This window comes from Culex pipiens, chromosome 1, assembly GCF_016801865.2.
Source record: "Culex pipiens pallens isolate TS chromosome 1, TS_CPP_V2, whole genome shotgun sequence".
In the NCBI taxonomy this organism is placed as follows: Eukaryota; Metazoa; Arthropoda; class Insecta; order Diptera; family Culicidae; genus Culex; species Culex pipiens.
The window spans coordinates 62738783-62755778 of record NC_068937.1 but is presented as its reverse complement, the minus strand read 5'-3'; the positions used below and the strand labels follow the sequence as shown (position 1 = coordinate 62755778).

The window sequence follows — 16996 nt, the reverse complement described above, 5'->3', positions numbered from 1 at the left end:
CATTTTTGGAAATCTTAAACACCTCCACACCCTTGGACAATTATAAATAAAATTTCTTGTTTGATATTCCAACGCCCAAGGCTCCAAAAAAGTTGGAACGGTAACTTCAGCTCAATGGTTCTCGGACATAACTCAACCAATCAAGATGATTCTTCTTTCCAGTGATTTGTTAGGATGTCTAGATGATTTTAGAACTTTGCAGAACTTAATGTGATCAAATCTGCAATTTTTGCGATCAAAAACATCGTTCCAACTTTTTTTTCGCGTGTAAAAAAAATTCGCCAAAAATTCCGCGGAGGCAGTTGTTTTGAAAAAGGTGGAACGATGTTTTCGGTCGCAGAAATTACAGATTTGTTCAAATCAAGTTCTGCAAAATTTTAGGATCATCTAGACATTCTTACAAATCACTGGAAACAAGAATCGTCCCGATTTGTTGAGTAATGCCCGAGAACCAGCGAGTTGAAGTTACCGTTCCACCTTTTTTGGCAGGCTTGGGCGTCCGTGTAAGTTAGACGTGCGTTGGGCGTTCCAGTGTTAACGTAACAAGCCTTGTACCCTCTTTCCAACAAATTAAATTAAATTTGCTTTCAAAACATTGAACACGGATTTTCGATCTTTTTTATTTTTGAATGGATTGATTTATTATAAATAATCAATTTGCCAGATTGATATACCAAAACAGAAATGTCAAGTTTTTTTTTTCACAAATCTTAGTCAGATTTTTTTTTCCACCTTCTGAATCAAAATTTTATTATAATGTGCTCTCGAATAAAAAAAAAAGTTTTTTAAGCTATTAAAGGTTCGTGAAGTAAGTTTAAGGCCGTTGCAAATATTTTTCACAGATTATTCCCCCGCCCCTTTCAATAATAGTACGAAGAATCAGGAGGCAATAAAATTATTTTTTTAAAAACACAAAAAAAGGAAATAGAAGTCTAAACTAGTAACAATCTGAAATGCATTTTTCTGAATTGATAATCATCATCTGTACAGGTGTATAATGGTTCTGTTTTTAAACAAATAATGCACTTTTAGACCCTTTATAAGTTTTAATACCACAGATTGAACACAAAAAGGAGAGCTGCTCGACCAACGTATCATTAAGCAATATAAAAAACTTGCACTTAAAGTTTAAATAAATAAAAGTTATCATATTAGTGGACAAGGGACCATCCATAAACCACGAGGACACCTTAGGGGAGGTTTTCTTTTTGTATGGACAATTGTCCACGAAGGGAGGTGGGGGTTGAGATTTCCAAAAAAGTGTCTTAATAATAAAGAACATTCCCATATTGTTTTGGTCACCGAGAACTGATGTTAATTTAATTTAATCGGTCTTTATTGGTGAAAGTTGACGCAAATTTTAGAAGCAAGATGATGAAATTTTAGGTGGATAGGTCAACTAAGAGTCATAGAAGAATAGTCAAAAAAGAAAAGAAAGAATGCAAAACGCTTACCTAAAATGGTGCAGCGGCTGGTAAATTGGACGGCGCATCACCAGCAGCTTCGGCAGATGGTTGATGAAGATCGTGCGCACCCACGGCGCCATCGTGTGCGTTTGTGGCGATCGGAAGTGAATGTTGAGCACAATCACGGTGACACATATACTGCAAGGGCGGAAATGGAAACGAAAGGTGCTACATTAATTGACCCCAAACTAACTAACGATTAAGTCGGCGAGGATTTTTTTTTTTTTGGACTGGACCCCCACGTGAAAGATCCGATGAATCGCCCTCCCTCGTTGGACGAAGAAATTCAATTAGGCGTAAAATAAAATTAATTATTTGTGTGTACTGGGGAGTACATACATTTTTCCACCCCAGACCAAGAAAAGCCAGCAGACGTTCTTTATTCCCTCTGCTGGTTGGGGCCAGGTTTGCAAGGTTGGAAATTGCGGGAGTAAATCGGCTTACCTGAACGTATCGAGGATCATAGTGAAGAGTACGAATTTCCCCAGCAGTGGCACCACTAGTGACGTCGGTGGAATGATTTCCGCCAGCAGCAAGAAGAACACAGTCAACGAGAGCAGGATGGATATGCTTAACGATACCTTTAAAAAAGAAAAAGTGAGACCGGAAATGAAATGAGAGAAAATGAAAAGGAAATGTAATTACGTTTTATCGAATAAATGAAATGCTTCGAAGCAGCTCAGAGTGAGTTGTTGTATAAATGTGACTGGCAGAGAAGTTTTTCTTCTTCTTATTTTTGTTATAGCCAGCCAGCCTCATGTATATCCTTGAAGGCTGGTGGTTTTTATTCCTTTGGTGTGGTCGCGAGTGCCACTTGCTGGCTGGCTGGCAGAACGACCAACGGCGAGAAAGGTCATCAAGACACAGAGGAAAATGTCTGTTGCTGTAATCATTTTATGGCATCTGTCTATTGAGCAGGGAAGTTTTTAACAATGCGAATTGTGCTGCAGTAGCCCTGTTAGAAGCAGCAACGAAAGCCGTTTATTGCCAGATTGATGGGTTGATAGCGAGCCGAGATCGCGAGATCCCAAAAGTACGATAAAGAAATTGGCCTTAACGCTGATGTGGCGATATATTTTTTATTGCTGTTTAATTTTTGGGGTGCAGCAGCAGCCCCAAATCCCTTTCGCAGTTTTCTTCAACTCGAGTTTAATTGCCGGCGGGCAGAGTTGGGACTTTGGATTTGCTCTTTACGAGATATCAAAACAAATAAGACTCGAAAATTAGGTTAAATCCCAAAAGTGAGAGATTTATGTTTTCAGAGGAGTACGGGCGATGATAGGTGTGTAATCAGAGTGATCTTTTTGCCAAAAAGGTCATCAGTCGAAATTTGAGTCTTTCAGATTAATGTAGTTGTCATTCCATCTCAACTGTGCACGAAAAAGTGCAATTTTGAAAATAACCCTCTACGATCCTGCTCAAATTTGGCAGGGCTGTTGATACTATCAAAACATGCTAGAATCCCGAATTTCGTCCAAATCGGACCACCCCCTCCATTTTTGTACCTCCCCAAAAAATCGACTTTTTGGCGATTTTTGAGCGAACCTCCTAGTCTCAAACGGCGATAGCTCAGGAACCACAAAACTTAGAAGGTTGGTCTTAGATTCAATTTTGAAGGAAATTGGACGTAGAATCCATTTCCGTGATTTTTTGATTTTTTTTTCTATCTGTACTGCGCAATTGAAAACTTTAAACGGCCGTATCTCAAAACACCCCAACTTATTTTTTTATTTGACCTCGTGTTCCCCGGCCAATTTTACATAAGAATCACTTATCGACAGAAATGAATATGCTTCGTTCGGGACCATCCACAAACCACGTGGACACTTTTTTTGGTAATCTCAACCCCCCCCCTCCCCTCGTGGACAATTGTCCATACAAAAAAAATCTTTTTTGTATGGAGCGTGGACAATCGCCCCCCCCCCTAAAGTGTCCACGTGGTTTATGGATGGTCCCTTCCAGAGATATCGAATTTTAAAGTTTTAAGTTTTTGAGATTACCTACATCAGCTTCATTCACGGAAATGGATTCTACGTCCAATTTCAATTCAATTCAATTCGGTTTTATTGGTGAATAATCAAGGTACAATCAGTTCTTTTGCAATTCATAACAGAGTTTTGGAGTTCCTTTCAGCTGTGTGTTGCATCATACTCCATTTTGGAACAATTATTTCTTTAACTATGGCACTAACAAGAGCAAGAAAAATTAAAAAAACTTGCTAAAATTGCTAAGGAAAGGGGAAAGAAAGAGAAAAAGCTTACAACTTAATCACAGTATTTTATCCTTTGTAGATGTGCTTGATCATCAGCTCCCCAAGGGCTAGAAATTGCTCCGCCTTGTTACGGCAGGTCCGAAACCTCGACATCATCTCCCTCGCGAGAGCAAAGAACTCTGGCAGGGTGAAGAGATCTTCCCCGGTGACTTCTTGCTGGGCCGCATTGCCGCTACCGGCAGCAACCACGCTGGCAAACGATCGCCCCCAGCCAGGGGGGAATGCTGAGTTGTCCGCGGGAACCATACGCTGCCCAGCAGCCGGCACGGTAACGCTCGTACTTCGCTGAGGAGGGTGGGACGCTGCTGCTTTCTTCTTCCTCTTTTCCTGCTCCTCGAGGTAATTTTTTCGTGCACTGCATCCACGGTAGTTGCTGGTATGGTTACCTCCACAGTTGGCGCACTTGATGCGCGCCTTGGTTTGCTCTGCCTTGTCCCCCAGGTTCGCCTTGCACGGCAGTGCACACGCCTCAGAGAGGTGTGTTTCACCGCACTTTACACAGCGGGGCGGGAGGTTGCAGTTCCGCGAGCCGTGGCCGAATTTCTGGCAACGGTGGCATTGTGCTGCGTCCGGGTTGGGTTCTTTGAGTAGAACCGCCAGTTTACCCAAAACCCGTCCAACGCCTTAGTTCGTCGCAGGTCTTGAATCTTGACGGTGCCGCGGTCGAAGTACAACAGGTACAGTGTGTGTGTACCTGTGACTGTTGTCTTCCGCGAGAGGACTTTTACGTCACGCGGCGTTATTCCAGCACCCGAGAGGTCCTTCTTGAGGTCGGAGATCGGGCGGTCTTGGTACCCCTGCAAGACGACCTTAACGGCTGTCTTCTGCACGGGGTCGAATGTGTAGAACTTGAAGTTTTTACTCTTCAATTTCTCCACAACCAGGTCGAAGTTCTTGTTGTCAAATGTGTAGACTTGCACTGACGACTTACCGATTTTCAGACAATATCCGAGGCCTTCCAGCAACTCGTCAATATCGTCCACCAACGTGTCCAAAACAAACATTGGAGGTGGTCTACGTTTCTTTGGAGAATTGTTTGTTTTTAGCGTCGGCACTTTTTTCCGTGCACGACGATCGTCGTCGTCGTCGTCGGTAGTGCTGCTACCGTCGGTGTTGTTTTCTTCGTCGTCGCTCAGCATCTGGAACTCGTTCCTGATGGGAATGTTGGCGGATGTTAATGTGCCACTGGTCGTGGCACCGGAGGTACCCGAACGGGTTCGCACTGGTGATCTTGGAACATAAAGGGGTGTAGTAACTTTTTGTCGATTCCTTCTGCGCTCACGCTCCCCTGCGCGATGGCGGTCGACACGGCGTTGGTTTGTTTACCTTTTTTTGCACACGGCCGGTAGACGAACTTCGCGGGTTTTTCGAGGCCGCACTCGAAATGCCACGGCCTCGACCGGCCTTTGGCATGCTGCAGGAGCAAACTCGCGGGTAATCACGGTAATTTACGGCGAAAAAAATCGAAAAAACGATGGAGCACTGAGCACTTGACTGCTGCTTGCTCTCGTGCTTACACGGAGGTGCTACGTCCAATTTCCTTCACGGTCAATTATGAGCAATGTAATTAGCTTATATCTGTAAGCCCATACATCCAATTGAAATGTGGTCAAAGACAATCTTATGGGAAATTGGACGAGCTATCCGGTAAAAATATCGGTATCTTAAAACATCAAGTCTGTCATATAGAAATTGCCAAAAACCGTTATAAAACCTATTTTTTCAACCTTTTTTCATTTTTAAAACCGCTGTAACTTCACAAGGATTGCACTTAGGACAATGGTCAATATGGAGACTTTTATGTAAAACAAGCTATTCCCGGCAAACTTCGTTCTGCCCTTTTTGATTTCTTGACGTTTTAAGCTTGTTTGCAGATTCAGCCTCCTGTGATCAAAATTTGATTTTACGCAACCATACAATCTGCAGATTTTCCGGAATCGGTTCCAGAGTGGCCAAAGTTGTCACTTTTTGGCGTAAGAACCTTCCTTGGACTTATACGAACCCAACGCAACAAAGAGCACCTCGATCCAACGCTCCGTACTGTACTGATTCGCGTTCGAACAAAACCGTCGATTTTTTTTTATATATATAGATAGATTGTCTGGAGAATCGACTCTCGTGTTCGGTTTTTGAAAATTTTGATGTTTAGAGCACTTTTGGAAAAAAACTGTTTCAGTAAATGATTTTGTATTTTTTAAGGTGAGTTGCTCCATCCTGCATTTTTCATGAGTCTTTTGTAACATCTTAGGCTATTTTCACAAAAAATTGAACGAAAAAAATCGTGGGCTCACCTTTAAATTTGACTTTTAAACTTAAACATCAAAAAATCTCATAAAAGTGGAGTGTTTTTTTTCTTTCAGTGTATTTTTTTTTTCGGAATTCCGGTCAAATTTCCTACAAGTTTGTCTTTGATCACTTTTTGATACGATGCAATGGCTTCGAGATACAGCAATATTTAAATTACGAAATACAAAAATATTCAAAACACTAACGCCCTTCTCAAATGTCATTATCGAGTGAAACTGGCTCCATATTCACAACAATGGCTGATATAAGCGTAGTTTCATTGAAATCGGAGAGGGTCGAGAAAAAAGTACATTAAAAAATCCTGTTCTGGGCTGGAATTGCTCTATGACTATTGGAAGCTATTCCAGATAGATATTGGGGTTACAAAAAAAATCTTTTTTGCAATTCCGCTGTGAAACTTTAAACTTTCCTGTCCTTTTGAAGAAACGAAAAAAAATTGGAAAATCAATACCAGTGCTGAAAAGTAGAATTTTGCAGCACTAAAATGGGTGCTGAAAAGTTCAACTTTTCAACACTTGTATCGAAAAGTCACGTTTATCAATATTGTTTTGTTTTGAATAGTTAACATTTGACAAATGCCATTCAAAAAGCGTTTTTCGGAGTTGCAAAAAATGTTGTAAACCGTTGCAAAACTTGATTCTTTCAACACTGATTGTATGCTTGACTCGTGCTGAAAAAATCTTTTTTTCGCTACTTGTTGCAGAAATTACTATTTTAACAATAGTTTGAAAACTGGAAGTTTCGATACGATCTAGAGAACAAATCGAGCAAACTATACAAATCATGCTTCTTAATAGAAAAATTAAAAATATATATAATATATATTATACAGCAATTCCCACGAAAACAGCATGATTCGAGAAAAAAAAGTTCTCTGATCGGGCTCAAAATTTTTCTGGGAGTTCCTTGACCTAAATAATTAGACCCGTATTGTTTTTGTTTGGCCATCAGGGTGACCTACGCCGTGTTAGGGTGGTCCGAAAAATGGCAATTTTCGTCGATTTTCGCAAAAACCACTTTTTTAGAAAATCATATTTCCGCGCCATTTCATCCGATTTAAGCTGTCCTAGACGCAAAAGAAAGGTGATTAGTTTGGCTATTTGGGAAAAAATAGTAAGAAGTTTCAAAAATCTAGCTAAATATTTGAAAAGGTCGTATGAAAACTTAAAATGCTGTTTTGAAGGTCTCGGGACCAAAGAGCCTATGTCTGAAAATATTTTTATCGAATTCCTTGGAAAATTTTACATAATATATCAAAAAATGGTGAAGTTATGTTTTTAATACTCTGAGATATGATTTCTTGAAAATAAAAGCTGGGTTTTCCGACGCGCCGCGCGCAAAAATGGGAAAATGACGAAAATGGGAAAAATCGACTTTTTTCACTAAAACTGCGATAACTTGAAAATTTTAGCGATGACCTATACATGTTAGGGTACCAAAAGTATTTCAATTACGAAAATTTTGGTATCCTAACATGTATACTGCCCATGTTCGCATCATTGTCCCATATGCAAAAACAGTAAACTGAGAAAAAAGCATTTGAAGTTTGTCCCACACATAAGGATACGTGTTAAGTTTTCACGAAAAAAATGGATTTCCTCCCGATTTCCAAAACAAAGTACTGGATGTTATAGGCTCTTTAGAAAGAGCACACGATTTTGAACCAAACTGCATAAATAACTCAAAAGTGATGAAAATGCATATGGGACATTTATGCGATCATGGGCAGTATAGGTCATCGCTGAAATTTTCAAGTTATCGCAGTTTTAGTGAAAAGTCGATTTATTCCCGTTTTCGTCATTTTCCCATTTTTGCGCGCGGCGCGTCGAAAAACCCAGTTTTTATTTTCAAAAAACCGTATCTCAGAGTATTGAAAACATAACTTCACCATTTTTTGATATATTATGTAAAATTTTCCTAGGAATCCGATAAAAATATTTTCAGATATAGGCCCTTTGGTCCCGAGACCTTCAAAACAGCATTTTAAGTTTTCATACGACCTTTTCAAATATCTGGCTAGATTTTTGAAACTTCTTACTATTTTTTCCAAATAGCCAAACTAATCACCTTTCTTTTGCGTCTAGGACAACTTAAATCGGATGAAATGACGCGGAAATATGATTTTTTGAAAAAAGTGGTTTTTGTGAAAATCGACGAAAATTGCCATTTTTTGGAACACCCTAACACGGTATAGGTCACCCTAAAGGCCAAACAAAAAAATACGTGTCTAATTATTTCGGCCAAGGAACCCCCAGAAAATTTTGAGCCCGATCGGAGAACTTTTTTTTCGAATTTTTCGTGGAGAATTGCTGTATAAAAAAATCAAAATAGAGAGCCTAGCATATTGTTTAGTGACGCATTCCGAATCACGATTTCAATGTTTTAATAAATCAAGCAATACCGTCTAATGACCGACCAGTAAATAAATATTTTTGTTTTGCCTCAATAAATGTTGAGATCTATAATACGTTTCACGCTAGTTGTATACTGTTGTATACTGATGGCCTGCATTTTTTTGCATTTTCAGGCTCCTCCTTTGCAGACCGAATTATCCAGGACGAATTAAAAAAACGGAATCGACGCAAGGGGTTGGAAACTGTTAAAGCTATAATTATTATGTCAACCAGTATATCAAAATATATGTTAGTATACTTATTATTTCCTTTACATATCGCCAGTATACTTACCAATATACTGAGAGTATCTTAATATACTAACAGTTTATTGCTTTTCGGTTAGTATACTAACAAGTATACTGGAATATCGTCAATATACTCAGTATTCTTAAGAAATATTAGAGTTTCCAGCCCCTTGAATCGACGTAACACCTTATAATGTGGCCCTCTTAAACCTTGCGGTTTCGTCAACGAATCCACAGGCGTGTATCGTTCTTTTTGCGACAAGACTCCGCCTCCCGGGTCTCTTAAGTGTGATGGTATGGCACGGGGAGAGGGCACCGAATACCTATATTAACACTTAGAATTTTTGCGTCTGCCTCGGGATTCGAACCGGCGACCTCTGGATTGCGAGTCCAGCGCGCTTTCCGATTGATCCAGACAGGCAGACGCGAACGAATTAAAACCAACAATGATTTGGGTTTTGTAATTTCTCTTAGCCTTAACGTGAACACTTCCATTATTGTCATGATTTTTCGTTCAAAGATATAAATTTTGCGTCGCTTTCAATATTTTGACAAAATTCCTTTAACAAGTTGTTTAGAATAGTGTCCTACACACGCTGATTTCTTTTGGTAACGATTATCCCATTCCTTGTGAAGTTATGGAAATCGTCATCAATCAATGATTGTCAACTAGGACGTCAATGGCTGTGCCACAAAATTATATACATTTTGAAGCACAATTGATTTAGATCAAAAATACTTTCAGTGGCTTCAAGAACGCAACAACCGGCACACGCTGATTCCTTTTGGTGCTGAAATTCGTTAAATTGAATTTAATACCGAATATTTTGTAGTGATGATCAATTTTCTTCGAAATTTTTTTTTTCTTGGATGGCCCACCTCTTACCCATACACATCTTTGTAGCATGGAAGGATTACGAGCAGATATCTTTCGATAGTTCAATTGTCCGTATTTGAGAGTGTCCTAAATCTAACTCTACTTCCGTGTATGCCCATCCGTCTCTCTCAATTGTCATCTCAAGGCGCTCATACTTTCAAGAGTCTTTTTCATTTCACCAGATTGCTTACATCCACTTTGGGTACTGGAATCATGTCCTGTTCCACACACATATGAGCACATAGGGGTTTACCGCGCCCAGAATCGCGTTTCTTTGGACTGTTTCATATGCGGCCAGTGACATCCTCATTAGGACGTGAACCGATATAGAGAAGCCGACCGTCATGACATGCTCTCCTTCACAGCCACACCTATGGGATGCCACTTCATTCCAAAGGTCTCTGCCTTACAAAAGGTTTACACAGTTTCTTGAACTCACGAAGATTAGTTGTCGCTCTCGTTGACTCCGGTAGCATGTTGAACAAGTTGTATCCTCTGTAGAATAGCGAAGTCTGTGTGCACGATTTATTAAAATTCAGCAATCTGATATCTCTTGCCTAGTAAAATGTTGATGAACGTCTCTTCCGCACTGTACAGTTTTTGTCAAGTATTGTGGTGCCAATACGTTAACAACTTTAAAAATAAACTCTAATGTACTATACTCCACACGTTGCCTAATCGACATCCACTGCAGAGAGTCAAGCATCAAAATTCTTAGTGTCAATCTGTCACATCTAAGTATCGTCCTCATAGCTTTACTCTGTACGATCTGCATCCTCTTCCTTTGCTGGTTCGTGGCAAGAAACAGAATTGAAGCGCAGTAGTCAAAATGTGGTGCAATCAGCGTTTTGTAGACCATAATTTTGTTGTCAAACGATAGGTAGCGATTAATTCTGCACAGGGCACCCACTTCCGAGCAGCTTTCCGAATAGTGTAGTCCACGTGTTCCGCAAAAGAGAGCTTTTCGTCCAACATTACACCAAGGTACTTGATGGCATTAACCCGCTCGACCAATTCACCGTCGACAGATATTGTACAGTTACTTTCACTCCTTCTTGTTGTCACCACCATGTATTTTGTTTTGCTGACGTTCAGTTTCAGCTTCTTCCATTTCAGCCAATCTGCGAACACTGCCAGCTCGTTATTCATGATCTCGTAGCATTTTCTTCGAAAATAATCATCGGCTTCACCTTAAGAATACTATAATTACAAATGCCGACTCGGTCCTTACCAGAACCCAGTACAAACAAAAAAGGACCTGTTGAAAATAATTTTATGAGAAAAATGATTTGGGTTTTTGTAGATTATTAATGAATATGACCAACTAGTTAGAAAAGAGACCTAAAAATCTTGATAGAAGCTGCAACATTGGTAGAAGCTGAAAAATTCAAGTCATATATAATTATGACATCTTCTGTATTTTTTTTTAAGTTTTTCTTACTCTTGTCTAGTCCACAGTAATAAGTAATAAATTTATTAAAATATCGATTAAACTACGATGTAAAACACAGCTGAAAGGATCATCAAAACTCTGTTATGTACCTAAACAAACGCATTGTAACTTAATTATTCACAAATAAAACCGAATTGAATTGAATTGAATGATTATTACATTTATTTATTGTATTAGCTTTTGTCAGTATTTTCGTGAATATAAATTCAAAAAAATGAAAACCCATGGCGCAACTGGGGTGAATGGAATCTATAGTCTAAATATAGACAACACTTTTGAATGAATTCGTCAAACATATAATATATCAAATATTGTGCAAAGAAATATTAATAACCCAAATCATGGTAATATGGTTGTTAACCACTTCTCCAAAATGAGTCATGCAATATTTATCCTTGGTGCAGGCAAAGGCACCAGCCCAAAAATATGTAACTGTTGAAAATCCAAAGGGCACGTGAAACATATGCCACGCCATGAGTCTGCGATCAGCAGGGCAGCGAGTCAGACGTGCGTCCCTCCAACACCAAATAAGTGCTAAAAAGTGCAAAAAATGCCTCACGGCAAGAAAAAGAGGCGGTCCTCACCAGCAGGATCAGCAGATTTGAAGAAGCTAAAGAATGCCGAAGCGCTACCTGCAAAGCCAGGCAGTTTGAGCAAGGACGCTCAACATTCGTCTGGAAACCAGTTCGCTACCCTCCCTGTGGACGTGAGCGAGAAGGAAGAATTTGAACGACGGGAAAAGTTGCCACCCATTTTTGTGAAAACATCGTCATCGAATTCGGTGCGAAAGTGGCTGACCGGGTTTATCAAATCTGGTGCTTTACGAGCTTCCATTCGCTTGTGTGCTGATGGACTCAAAATTCTGCTACCTACCAGAAAGGATTACAACTACGTTCGGGATTTCCTGAACAACACAAAGATTGAATACTACAGCTATGACGATCCAGGTAAACGCCCCATGAAACAGGTCCTCCGTGGCCTGTACGACATGGACGTGAGTGTGCTGAAAGAAGAGCTCAAAACTCTTAAGTTGAACGTGATTGAAGTCTTCAAGATGACGAGACACAACAAGGACATCAAGTATCGTGATCAACTGTACCTGGTTCATATCGAGAAAGGATCGACAACGCCGTCTGAGCTGAAAGCAGTTCGGGCAATTTTCAACATCATCGTGACTTGGGAACGTTATCGTCCAGTGCACCGTGACGTGACACAGTGTTCGAACTGCTTGCAGTTTGGACATGGTGGAAGGAACTGTTTCATCAAGAGTCGTTGTGCAACCTGCGGAGGTGAGCACAAAACTCAAGCATGCGAAACAATCAACGAGAACATCGAAGCGAAATGCTTCAATTGCGGTGGCGACCATTCTACCAAGAATCGAAGCTGCCCAAAACGAGCTGAGTTTGTAAAAATTCGGCAGCAAGCGACGACGAGGCACCAACCAAATCGTCGCAAAACACCACCAGCATTCACGGACGTGGATTTTCCTGCTTTGGCGTCACCAGGAGCGGGATCTGCTCGAGTGGTTCCAAATCTGCAGCCATTGCCGTTGAATCAGCGGCAAAAAGTTGCAGAGAATACAACACCTCCTGGCTTCAGTCAGCAACCGAGGGAAAACCAACCAGCATCAACGGATGAAGGCAGTAGTGACCTGTTTTCACCACAAGAACTTCTGAACATTTTCATCGAGATGACAACAACACTGCGTGGTTGCAAAACTCGTGCGGAACAAGTAAGAACGCTTGGAGGATTTATCTTAAAATACAGTTCGTAGTTTACTCGTTCTAATGATTTTGAATATTTCAATGAATTTACTTTTTTTTAGTTTTAAGTTAGGATTAGTTGTTAAAGTGATTTTTTTCTTTTTTACCCAAATGTATTCGATTCAATGCAAAAATGTAAAACAATTTGAAGTAAATAAATGAATGTGAACAGTTAATAATAAAACGAAAAATACAACAAAGATGAAGAGCATTTAGCCATACCACTTAGAATGTAAATGAAATGTAATTATTATAAGAAAGTTCAATAAAGACATATTTAATTTCAAAAATATGCCACGCCATGAGAATGCGTATGAAACCAATGAAGTCAAATAAATTTAAGCTGAATAGAATATGAGACAGCTACCTAGAGAGAAAAACACATCCAAACAGAATCATCTTCCCACATTTTCGCCCATTTAAATCAATTACAAAACAATCTTCTCCAACTCAACTAAATAGGTTAGTAATCGTGAAATCTGGCTAAGCTTTTCCGCTAAACCGAATGACATTTACCGCCTGCTTGGTTTCACCATTACACACGCCTAATTAACTTTTGATGACAAACAATTCCTCGGATTAGGTGGCATGGCGATGCTCAAGTGCTTCTCACCACGATGATTACGGATGCTGTGACACATTTCGCCTGGCAGCATCCGTTGCTGCTGAAGAGGAGTTGAAGGCTGATGATGCCCGCTTCAAGGGTACTCAATAATTAATTTTTTCGCAGGTCTGCGGAGAATCCCGCCACCTAAAACCAAAGCCGTCGCTTTGAGGAAGGCTGTTGGTGAAAAGTTGAAACCATTCAACCAGATACCGGGTTGGGCTCCTTTTCATTATCGTCATCTCCATCATCATCATCATCATCGCCACCAGTTTCCGCACTAGTAATCTCCGGTTATGGGTCATGCTTGAAGAACGTGGATGTCGTTTAGTCTTTGGATTTGAACTCGAATCGATTGAATTTATAAATGAAAAATTCAATAACCCTTTGAAACCAATAAAGCTAATTCGTCAGCTAAAAGAGACATATCAATAAAACTCTCTTTAATTTTATTGTCGTTGCGTGCAATGTGATCTTTTTTAGGTACCTTCCATATAAATTCCGATGATCATAAACAAACAATCCGGCGTTCGCTGAAACCGCTTCTCTTCCCAGGACCTCGTGATTTATGGACATTCCCTCTACGCCACCACAACACCCCGGATCGTTTTACCACACTCGCCCAGCAGCGTCAGAGCTCTCTAATCGTCAGCCAGCCATCGCTGAGCTTTGATCCAAAGGATTCAGTGATGCAAGAGCGACGGGAAGTTCATTTATAATTAAATAATTTACGAGATTGCGCCTCTCAACACTAGGCCCTGAGAGAGGGAGCAGGAGAGTATATCGTATTACTATGAACATTCTCGTGATGGATATTCCGAACGGGGGCGCAGTATCGAGCACCATTCAGGCTGAGAAGGAGGTCTTTAGGGGAAAGAGCTGCTCTTCATAACAACACTCAGTTGCACAAAACTGCGGATTCTATTTTTTACTAATTAAAAAAATCTTATGAAACTTTTTGTTGAAACCTAGTTTTATGCTTCCTGAAATAATATTTAAGCCTTTACATTTCTTGGATTATTTTATTATTATGTAACATCACAGTAAGTTTAAAATTTTGGAAATATGAAGGAATCTAAAACCAGTTTTTATTGACTCGTTAAAGACAAGATTGTGTAGGTTATATTTTGTTTTATGTAAAATAGTCTTTTTTATGCAACTGAGTATCGACAGCATCCAGGGTATGCTACACTTTCGTTGCCAGGATGGTGGTGATTATGCTGATAGCATGCTGATGATGTTGCTCTTCCCCTTTCTTTCATTTCCTTCCTTAATTTAACCTTTACCGCCTCCCCCCCCACCCCCCCCCCCTTAAACCAAACTGGAAAGTACTTAAAAACAAACACAACCGGTGAACCCGCTCTGTCGATGATAGCTTGCGGCCCTGAATTAGACGCTTCTTCCAGGAGAGATTGTTCCAACTAGTGCCCCACCCCATCACGGTGCGGCTAATAAGCGGAGAGGTTTGCTGTTTTATAATGAATATCGGTAATTGACGGAATCGTTAACGCGATTGATGACGGTTTCTCGTGCCGGCCACGGCTGAATGACGCGACGCGATTTGATGATTGGTCGTTTGGGTCAGAGCTTCTCGATTCTGGTCGGATTGTGGCTCTTGCGGCTTACGGAAGGATGCGGATCGACGGGGTTGAATTAGGGATTGCGTGCTCGGAAAATATTTATTGGGTTTTCATTATGTAAGCATAAATCCACGATGTAATTATTGAACTTTTTGCTCCAAAGTTTGAAGGCGCGTGGTTCTGACCCTTAATAAAAAAGTAAATATTTTCGTTGTTCATAAAGGAAGCCCTCAACGATAGGGATTAATTCAGGGTTTGAATAAATATTTTCCTGGTACATGACTTTGCTGTCCGTTTGAAAACAGTCCGTATTTAACGTGGTGGTTATTACGACTTGAGAATGTTAAAAAAATCATATAAACTTATTTTTGCCTAAGAAATCGAGCCAGGGAGTGTCCTTAATGCCCTTAGGCAATATACACAATATGTGTTGCAACAACAACAAAAAATAATTAAAAAAAATATTGCTAGATTTGGTTTTGCAATTTAAAACAAATATCAAAACAAATTAAAAAACATTAACCTTGGGGTCCCCAGAAACACGTGCACTTTGAATTTTTCAAAAATATTTAGACAAGGCCGAAAAATTAACTTCTTAAATATGCATCCCAGTGACAACGACCATTTTGGTCGAAAATGAGTTAATTATGACGTTTTGCTATACTTAACAAACACTACAAAATGCTTTAACCCGATTTTGGGAATTCGCTTCCGTTTCCCGGAAATTGCATTACACCCTTGTGATATAGACCAATTTATCATCAAAATGATCGTGCCATCTTGTGACACGTCCAACAAAATGTTGGAAAATGTGGAATTGTTTCCTTATTTTTCACAAATTTGTGTTGATACATATTATTTTAAAACAATTCCTTCTTTTGGTTTTGACAATATAATGATTAAGAGCGAGTTTTTCACCAATGTGTAACAGGTCGTATCGAGGTGCTCCGATTTGGATGAAACTTTCAGGGTTTGTTTGTCTATACATGAGATGAACTCATGCCAAATATGAGCCCTCTACGACAAAGGGAAGTGGGGTAAAACGGGCTTTGAAGTTTGAGGTAGAAAAAACATAAAAAATCTTAAAATTGCTCGCATTTCCGGAAAACTTCATCAATTCCAACTCTCTTAGATGCATTCGAAAGGTCTTTTGAAGACCTTTAAAATGTGCTATAGACATCCAGGATTGGTTTGACTTTTTCTCTTAGCTTTTGCAAATTACTGTTAAAAATGGATTTTTTTAAAACCTTAATAACTTTTTGCAACAGCCTCCAACACCCATACTCCCATAGGTCAAAAGATAGGTAATTTCATGGACTATAAGCCTATGGTATTAACTTTTTGGCCAATCGTAGTTTTTCTCATAGTTTTTAGGTTTTTCTATAACAAACATTTTACAACGTTATTTTTTGCCCTGTAGGCCGCCACTGCGGCAATTTTTGGTCTCAATTTTGTCATATTCGGAATCCTCGGACAATTTCACGTAAGTTAGAAGTATTGGAGTTGTAAATTTGATTGGAAAAAATGCCATTTAAAATGAATTAAAATATTTTTTAACAATTTATTGAATTAGGGGTAAAACAGGTTTTCGCCTACTTGATACAGCATTTGACGTATTGATCCCAGGGTAAATAAGATCTGTTTCTTTTTTCAAAAATGTTTTATTTAATTATTTTTTAAATCAAAATTACAACTCCAATACTTCTAACTTACGTGAAATTGTCCGAGGATTCCGAATATGACAAAATTGAGACCAAAAAGTGCCGTCTTCTTGGCCTACAGGGCAAAAACTAACGTTGTAAAATGTTTGTTCTAGAAAAATCGTAAAACTATGAGAAAAACTGCGATTGGCCAAAAAGTTAATACCGTAGGCTTATAGTGCATGAAATTACCTATCTTTTGACCTGTGGGAGTATGGGTGTTGGAGGCTGTTGCAAAAAGTTATTAAGGTTTTAAAAAAATCAATTTTTAACAATAATTTGCAAAAGCTAAGAGAAATAGTCAAACCAATCCTGGATGTCTATAGCACATTT

At 39.5% G+C, this 16996-nt stretch overlaps 1 protein-coding gene across 5 annotated transcripts in view; it reads right to left on the bottom strand.

Moving 5' to 3' along the window:
• LOC120418059 (acetylcholine receptor subunit alpha-like) overlaps positions 1–16996 on the bottom strand; it is a 664850-nt gene that overhangs the window by 22082 nt on the left and 625772 nt on the right. For 4 of the 5 annotated variants that reach the window (XM_052708361.1, XM_052708364.1, XM_052708360.1 and 1 more), the window contains 2 exons: positions 1911–2047; positions 1455–1604 (listed from right to left, as the gene is read on the bottom strand). In XM_052708361.1, the coding sequence (XP_052564321.1) occupies positions 1455–1604; positions 1911–2047 (287 nt within the window). Of the gene's footprint in view, positions 1–1454; positions 1605–1906; positions 2048–16996 lie in introns of those variants that run through there. The other variant, XM_052708366.1, reaches the window with a different exon arrangement.